The sequence below is a fragment of the Nerophis lumbriciformis genome, linkage group LG17 (genome assembly GCF_033978685.3).
Source record: "Nerophis lumbriciformis linkage group LG17, RoL_Nlum_v2.1, whole genome shotgun sequence".
Lineage (NCBI taxonomy): Eukaryota > Metazoa > Chordata > Actinopteri > Syngnathiformes > Syngnathidae > Nerophis > Nerophis lumbriciformis.
Window position 1 is genome coordinate 44596941 of NC_084564.2, and position 9417 is coordinate 44606357.

General features: G+C 43.8%; 1 protein-coding gene across 2 annotated transcripts in view; it reads right to left on the bottom strand.

Annotated features, from left to right (window-relative positions):
- The window catches only part of LOC133614293 (multidrug and toxin extrusion protein 1-like), a 61968-nt gene that overhangs the window by 42355 nt on the left and 10196 nt on the right, over positions 1 to 9417 (bottom strand). For both annotated transcript variants that reach the window (XM_061972145.1, XM_061972146.2), the window contains exons 7-9: positions 7610 to 7707; positions 7449 to 7546; positions 148 to 261 (exon numbers count right to left, since the gene is read on the bottom strand). In XM_061972145.1, coding sequence (XP_061828129.1) covers positions 148 to 261; positions 7449 to 7546; positions 7610 to 7707 — 310 coding nt within the window. The remainder of the gene's footprint in view (positions 1 to 147; positions 262 to 7448; positions 7547 to 7609; positions 7708 to 9417) is intronic.

Below are 9417 nucleotides of genomic sequence, written 5' to 3' on the forward strand. Positions count from 1 at the left end.
TCAACCCATCACTACTCTGTACGTGTTGTGGTGTGGGACATCAATGATTGACGCACATTGCTACTGTGTCACAGGAAAAGAAAGTCCCTTTCAAGTTGCCAAAAATGATTGATTTAGCCCTCTACTGAGTGCGGCCAATGAGATTACCTGCAAAGAATCCTCCAAACTCGTAGACCCACCACTCGAAGCACTTCATGAGCATGCTGGGAAGGGCCAGCTTCATGTAGGGGCCCCACTCTTGCAGCGATTCTAGGGACCAACCTGCAGGGAGAGTAACACACTGCAAAAACTGACATCTAAGTAAGATGAAATATGTCAAATAAGGCTGATATTTGCTTATTTTCTGTCTGATAAGATCATTCTTCTCACTAAGCAGATTTTATGTTAGAGTGTTTTACTTGTTTTACGTGTTCTAAATGATCTCAGTAAGATATTACAGCTTGTTGCTGAGATGTGATGACCTATATTGAGTCAAACATGCTTGAAACTAGAATATCAAGTGTTGCAAAGCTGTGTCATCAACACTCACAAGTATAAAACTACTTTTTTAAAGTCATCATTTCTTATTTCAAACATGTAAAAAGACAAAATCATGACTTTGACACAATTGTGTCTCATAATTAAAACAGATGATATAGAAAATAGATACTCATATAGTAGTACAGTTGGCACAGTACAGTAAACTGACAGTTAATATTTAAACATTTAACATTTCTAAATAGAAATACTTCATGCACATTCAGATAAATTCCTCAAAATTACAATTAAAAACATTTTGTCCGGGGGCCGGGCTGTATATATGCACACTAGAGATAGGCAATTATTTCATCCGCAACCGCATCAGAAAGTCGTCAACCATCCGCCATCCACCCGATGTAACATTTGATCAGAACCGCACCCGCCCGCACCCGCCCGTTGTTATATATCTAATATAGACGATGCAAGGCATTAGTGAGGTTATAAAGCTTTTGCCTGTTAAAGAAAGGAGACTGATCCAATGCAGCACAGACTTTCGCGTGCCACGCTGTCACGACCCAGACGCACACCAGTGCGCAATCATACGGGAGCCGCGCTGAGCGCACCTCCAAGCGCGTCTCGCTGCCGGCGACGGCCGGGTATATGGGCCCGACGCTCCAGCGCCATCCATTTTCAGGGCGAGTTGATTCGGCAGGTGGGTTGTTACACACTCCTTAGCGGGTTCCGACTTCCATGGCCACCGTCCTGCTGTCTATATCAACCAGGGTGAGCCCCACCCCTTTCGTGAGCGCACTGCGCGCGGAGTGACCCCTGTTACGCGCCCCCGGCAACAGGGGTGGCGGGCAGGTAAGCTGCGCGGGCGGAGCGCGCGGAGTGACCCCTGTTACGAGCCCCCGGCCACGGGGGTGGCGGGCAGGTAAGCTGCGCGTGACGCCGGCCGCGGCGAAGGCGGACGAGGCGGGGTGTCGGTGCGGTGGGCGCGGTGGTGACCCTGGACGTGCGTCGGGCCCTTCTCGCGGATCGCCTCAGCTACGGCTCCCGGTGGGGCCCTCTCGGGGGAAGGGGCCTCGGTCCCGGACCCCGGCGAGGCGTCCCTTCTCCGCTCCGTAAAAGTGTCCATCTCTTTTTTTTTTCTTCTTCTGTTGTGGCATATGCTGCAGGTGCCTGCTCGTTTTTCGTATGTGGGTAACAACATTTAACTATGTATATATATTTACCAATTGGTTTAACTGCCACCCGCCTGAATCTATTTAAAATCTTTTTTTTTTTTTTATTTCAACCGCCCGACCCGACCGGCGGATAAAATCTAATTTTTTAAAATTTCATCCGCCCGATCCGCGGATAATCCGCGGACTCCGCGGTTGTGCCCGCAAACCGCGCATCTCTAATGCACACTAATTGACTGAAAGAGCACGCACTTGGTGCGATGATGTCATGTTATCCATGGAAAAATGCATTTTTAGACAATATGATTTGCCTGAGCGGCTAGGAGACCCCGAGAGTAACGAGCGCTTCACTGCAAAAAGTCAGTGTTCAAAAACAAGAAGAAAAAAAAATACAAAAATGAGGGGTATTTTATTAGAACTAAGCAAAATTATCTGCCAATAGAACAAGAAAATTTGGCTTGTCAAGACTTTCCAAAACGAGTCAAGTTAGCCAACCTCAATGAACCCAAAAATAGCTTAAAATAAGTATATTCTCACTAAATGATAGAAAAAAAAGAGACCTTTTTACTATGTTGAAAAATATTTTATTTTTAAATATTTTATATAATTAATTTTATACATAAATAAAATTATAAAAAATTATATATGTATATATAATTATATATATATACTAAAATTATATATATACAAAAATATAATTTTATATATTTATATTTTTATATAAATATTTTATATAATTATTTTTAAATATTTTAATATGTTGAAAAATATTCTTAAATGAAGTAAATGCTAGTACCATTATCTTGACATAATGATATGCATTACATTTCTTGAAACCAGCAAACTTACACTAAAAACTAATTTATTGTTCTTAATGGAAAGGCAACAAGGCAAGCGCTTGTTACTCTCGGGGTCTCCTAGCCGCTCAGGAAAATCATATTGTCTAGAAATGCCTTTTTCCATGGATAACATGACATCATCGCGTCAAGTGCGTGCTCTTTCAGTCAATTAGTGCACATATATACAGCCCGGCCCCCGGACAAAATGTTTTTAATTGTAATTTTGAAGAATTTATCTGAATGTGCATGAACTATTTCTATTTAGAAATGTTTAAATATTAACTGTCAGTTTACTGTACTACTATATGAGTACCTATTTTCTATTGTTTCATTGGAAATAAAACAGCAAAGTCCATTTGGCTGTCATCTGTTTTAATTATGAGACACAATTGTGTCAAAGTCATGATTTTGTCTTTTTTCATGCTTGAAATAAGAAATGATTACTTTAAAAAAAGTAGTTTTCTACTTGTGAGTGTTGATGACACAGCTTTGCAACACTTGATATTCTACAAACCCCGTTTCCATATGAGTTGGGAAATTGTGTTAGATGTAAATATAAACGGAACACAATGATTTGCAAATCCTTTTCAAGCCATATTCAGTTGAATATGCTACAAAGACAACATATTTGATGTTCAAACTCATAAACTAATAATCATTAACTTTAGAATTTGATGCCAGCAACACGTGACAAAGAAGTTGGGAAAGGTGGCAATAAATACTGATAAAGTTGAGGAATGCTCATCAAACACTTATTTGGAACATCCCACAGGTGTGCAGGCTAATTGGGAACAGGTGGGTGCCATGATTGGGTATAAAAGTAGATTCCATGAAATGCTCAGTCATTCCCAAACAAGGATGGGGCGAGGGTCACCACTTTGTCAACAAATGCGTGCGCAAATTGTTGAACAGTTTAAGAAAAACCTTTCTCAACCAGCTATTGCAAGGAATTTAGGGATTTCACCATCTACGCTCCGTAATATCATCAAAGGGTTCAGAGAATGTGGAGAAATCACTGCACGTAAGCAGCTAAGCCCGTGACCTTCCATCCCTCAGGCTGTACTGCATCAACAAGCGACATCGGTGTGTAAAGGATATCACCACATGGGCTCAGGAACATTTCAGAAACCCACTGTCAGTAACTACAGTTGGTCGCTACATCTGTAAGTGCAAGTAAAAACTCTCCTATGCGAGGCGAAAACTGTTTATCAACAACACCCAGAAACGCCGTCGGCTTCGCTGGGCCTGAGCTCATCTAAGATGGACTGATACAAAGTGGAAAAGTGTTCTGTGGTCTGACGAGTCCACATTTCAAATTGTTTTTGGAAACTGTGGACGTCGTGTCTTCCAGACCAAAGAGGAAAAGAACCATCTGGATTGTTATAGGCACAAAGTGTAAAAGGCAGCATGTGTGATGGTATGGGGGTGTATTAGTGCCCAAGACATGGGTAACTTACACATCTGTGAAGGCGCCATTAATGCTGAAAGGTACATACAGGTTTTGGAGCAACATATGTTGCCATCCAAGCAACGTTACCATGGACGCCCCTGCTTATTTCAGCAAGACAATGCCAAGCCACGTGTTACATCAACGTGGCTTCATAGTAAAAGAGTGCGGGTACTAGACTGGCCTGCCTGTAGTCCAGACCTGTCTCCCATTGAAAATGTGAAGCCTAAAATAGCACAACGGAGACCCCCGGACTGTTGAACAACTTAAGCTGTACATCAAGCAAGAATGGGAAAGAATTCCACCTGAGAAGCTTCAAAAATGTGTCTCCTCAGTTCCCAAACCTTTACTGAGTGTTGTTAAAAAGGAAAGGCCATGTAACACAGTGGTGAACATGCCCTTTCCCAACTTCTTTGTCACGTGTTGCAGCCATGAAATTCTAAAGTTAATGATTATTTGCAAAAAAAAAAAGAAGTTTATGAGTTTGAAGATCAAATATGTTGTCTTTGTAGCATATTCAATTGAATATGGCTTGAAAATGATTTGCAAATCATTGTATTCCGTTTATATTTACATCTAACACAATTTCCCAACTCGTATGGAAACGGGGTTTGTAGTTTCAAGCATGTTTTACTCAATATAGGTCATCACATCTCAGCAACAAGCTGTAATATCTTACTGAGATCATTTAGGACACGTAAAACAAGTAAAACACTCTAACGTAAAATCTGCTTAGTGGGAAGAATGATCTTATCAGACAGAAAATAAGGCAAATAGCCTTATTTGAGGTATTTAATCTTACTTAGATGTCAGTTTTTGCAGTGTTGCCTTTCCATTAAGAACAATAAATTAGTTTTTAGTATAAGTTTGCTGGTTTCAAGAAATGTAATGCATATCATTATGTCAAGATAATGGCACTAGCATTTACTTCATTTAAGAATATTTTTCAACATATTGAGCAAAAAGGTTTTTTTTTTCCTACCAATAAAAGTCCATCCATCCATCCATCTTCTTCCGCTTAGTCGAGGTCTGGTCGCGGGGGCAGCAGCCTAAGCAGGGAAGCCCAGACTTCCCTCGCCCCAGCCACTTCGTCCAGCTCTTCCTGTGGGACCCCGAGGCGTTCCCAGGCCAGCCGGGAGACATAGTCTTCCCAACGTGTCCTGGGTCTTCCCCGCGACCTACCGGTGGGACGTGCCCTAAACACCTCCCTAGGGAGGCGTTCGGGTGGCATCCTGACCAGATGCCCGAACCACCTCATCTGGCTCCTCTCCATGTGGAGGAGCAGCGGCTTTACTTTGAGTTCCTCCCGGATGACAGAGCTTCTCACCCTATCTCTAAGGGAGAGACCCGCCACCCGGCGGAGGAAACTCATTTGGGCCGCTTGTACCCGTGATCTTGTCCTTTCGGTCATAACCCAAAGCTCATGACCATAGGTGAGGATGGGAACGTAGATCGACCGGTAAATTGAGAGCTTTGCCTTCCGGCTCAGCTCCTTCTTCACCACAACGGATCGATACAGCGTCCGCATTACTGAAGATGCCGCACCGATCCGCCTGTCGATCTCACGATCCACTCTTCCCCCACTCGTGAACAAGACTCCGAGGTACTTGAACTCCTCCACTTGGGGCAAGATCTCCTCCCCAACCCGGAGATGGCACTCCACCCTTTTCCGGGCGAGAACCATGGACTCGGACTTGGAGGTGCTGATTCTCATCCCAGTCGCTTCACACTCAGCTGCGAACCGATCCAGTGAGAGCTGAAGATCCTGGCCAGATGAAGCCATCAGGACCACATCATCTGCAAAAAGCAGAGACCTAATCCTGCAGCCACCAAACCAGATCCCCTCAATGCCTTGACTGCGCCTAGAAATTCTGTCCATAAAAGTTATGAACAGAATCGGTGACAAAGGGCAGCCTTGGCGGAGTCCAACCCTCACTGGAAACGTGTCCGACTTACTGCCGGCAATGCGGACCAAGCTCTGACACTGATCATACAGGGAGCAGACCGCCACAATCAGACAGTCCGATACCCCGTACTCTCTGAGCACTCCCCACAGGACTTCCCGAGGGACACGGTCGAATGCCTTCTCCAAGTCCACAAAACACATGTAGACTGGTTGGGCAAACTCCCATGCACCCTCAAGGACCCTGCCGAGAGTATAGAGCTGGTCCACAGTTCCACGACCAGGACGAAAACCACACTGTTCCTCCTGAATCCGAGGTTCGACTATCCGGCGTAGCCTCCTCTCCAGTACACCTGAATAGACCTTACCGGGAAGGCTGAGGAGTGTGATCCCACGATAGTTAGAGCACACCCTCCGGTTCCCCTTCTTAAAGAGAGGAACCACCACCCCGGTCTGCCAATCCAGAGGTACCGCCCCCGATGTCCACGCGATGCTGCAGAGTCTTGTCAACCAAGACAGCCCCACAGCATCCAGAGCCTTAAGGAACTCCGGGCGGATCTCATCTATCCCCGGGGCCTTGCCACCGAGGAGCTTTTTAACTACCTCAGCAACCTCATCCCCAGAAATAGGAGAGCCCACCACAGACTCCCCAGGCACTGCTTCCTCATAGGAAGACGTGTTGGTGGGATTGAGGAGGTCTTCGAAGTACTCCCTCCACCGATCCACAACATCCGCAGTCGAGGTCAGCAGAACACCATCCTCACCATACACGGTGTTGATAGTGCACTGCTTCCCCTTCCTGAGGCGGCGGATGGTGGAACAGAATTGCTTCGAAGCCGTCCGGAAGTCGTTTTCCATGGCCTAACCGAACTCCTCCCATGTCCGAGTTTTTGCCTCTGCGACCGCTGAAGCCGCACACCGCTTGGCCTGTCGGTACTTGTCCGCTGCCTCAGGAGTCCTATGAGCCAAAAGAACCCGATAGGACTCCTTCTTCAGCTTGACGGCATCCCTCACCGCCGGTGTCCACCAACGGGTTCTAGGATTACCGCCACGACAAGCACCAACTACCTTGCGGCCACAGCTCCAATCAGCCGCCTCGACAATAGAGGCGCGGAACATGGTCCATTCGGACTCAATGTCCAGCACCTCCCTCGTGACATGTTCAAAGTTCTTCCGGAGGTGGGAATTGAAACTCTCTCTGACGGGAGACTCTGCCAGACGTTCCCAGCAAACCCTCACAATGCGTTTGGGCCTGCCAGGTCTGTCCGGCATCCTCCCCCACCATCGCAGCCAACTCACCACCAGGTGAAAAAAGTGCACTTGTTATTAGTGAGAATATACTTATTTTAAGGTATTTTTGGGTTCATTGGGTTAGCTAATTTTACTTTTTTTGGAAATCTTGACAAGCCGAATTTTCTTGTTCTATTGGCAGATAATTTTGCTTAGTTCAAATAAAATACCCCTCATTTTTGTATTTTTTTTTGTCCTTGTTTTTGAACACTGACTTTTTGCAGTGCACACTTACTCATGTGGATAAAAGGCACCAAGAAAAAATGATTATGAGTGGGATCATGACAGGATAACTTCACGTCTCTCCAAGAGCGTTCACCCCTCACCTCCCCATGTGCTTTCATGCAGCTTCTTCCAGCGAATGTAAGCAAACAGAAAAGCACAGATGCAAATCTGGGAGAGAGAATTGGCGGCCGCAGATCCTCTAGAAGAGACACACGACGTGATCGTGGGTGTGATGTTTGGATGTTGCTCAATGCAAACTTACCTGACCCCGAGATCCAGCCAGTATAAAAAGATGTAGTTCATCATCACATTGGCAACATTTGCCACGGCTGCAGTGTACATTTGTGGTAATATTATACCCTGAACAGACACAACAGTATGGTCAAAACATGCAGAAATACATTTACAATAGTATTAATAGCCTAGAAAATGTTATGGGCCTGCTATCTGTGCCCTGGATCTCTGGCCGGGGGTCGTACTTTTAAGATGGTGCCCAGTGTCGGAATCCGTGAGTTTTAGGTGAAACCGTACACAAAAGAGCCTAAAATGTCAGCATGCTTACATTAAAATGCTAACATTTAGCGTGTGTGCTAATGACGGCGTGCTAACAGTTAGCATGTCTTACATTTCAAGTAACACGGCTGTAAGGTGTATGGCTGTGGGAGTAGAGGAGAGAAAAAAAAAAGCACAAAATTAGATGAAAAAGTTAGCACGCTTAAGTTAGCTCGCTGGCATGCTAACGTTAGCACAGTAGCAGTTAACAGCTGTCACGTACCAAGACACTTGTGATTTAGGGCTATATAAATAAACATTGATTGATTAATTGAAGTTATATGACTCTAGGGTAAACGGTAGCAAAATTAGCTCAAAAAGCTAGCACTTTACTGTTAGCATGCTAGCATGTGTCACATACCAAGTTATATGGCTGTAAGGTGTATGGCTGTGTAATTAGAGAAAAAAAATGTAAAGTTAGCTAAAAAGATAGCACTTTAATGTTAGCATGCTGGCATGCTAAATTTAGCACTTTAATGTTAGCGTGACAGCATGCTAACAGTTAACAAGTGTCACATACCAAGTTATATGACTCTAGGTCAAACGGTGAACAAATTAGCTAGCACTTTAGAGTTAGCATGCTAGCATGTGTCACATACCAGGTTATATGACTAAGGTATATGGCTGTGTAATTAGAGAAAAAAAAAGTAAAGTTAGCTAAATAAAGTTATCACTTTAATGTTAGCGTGCTAGCATGCTAACATTAGCATTTTAATGTTAGCATGCTAAAATTTGCACTCTGTTAGCATGATAGCATACTAAAGTTAGAACTCTAATGTTAGCGTGCTAGCATGCTAAAGTTAGCACTTTAATGTTTGCGTGCTAGCATGCTAAAGTTAGCGCGCTAACAGTTAACAAGTGCCACATACAAGTTATATGACTCTAGGGTAAACGGTAGCAAAATTAGCTCAAAAAGCTAGCACTTTAATGTTAGCATACTAGCATGTGTCACATACCAAGTTATATGACTAAGGTGTATGGCTGTGTAATTAGAGAAACAAAATGTAAAATGACTCGAGGGTAAACGGTGGCCAAATTAGCTCAGAAAGCTAGCACTTTAATACTAGTGTGCTAGCATGTTAAAGTTAGCACTTTAATGTTAGCATGCTAAAGTTAGCATGCTAACAGTTAACAAGTGCCACATAAGTTTTATGGCTCTAGGGTAAACGGTGGCCGAATTAGCTCAAAAAGCTAGCACTTTAATGTTAGCATGCTAGCATGTTAACATACCAAGTTATATGACTGTATGGCTGTGTAATTACAGAAAACAAATGTAAAGTTAGCTAAAAACAAGTTAACACTTTGATGTTAGCGTGCTAGCATGCTAAAGTTAACACTTTAAAGTTAGCGTGCTAGCATGCTAAAGTTAGCACGCTAACATTTAACAAGTGTCACATACCAAGTTATATGACTCTAGGGTAAACGGTGGCCAAATTAGCTCAGAAAGCTAGCACTTTAATGTTAGCGTGCTAGCATGCTAAAGTTAGCACTTTAATATCAGCGTGATAGCATGCTAAA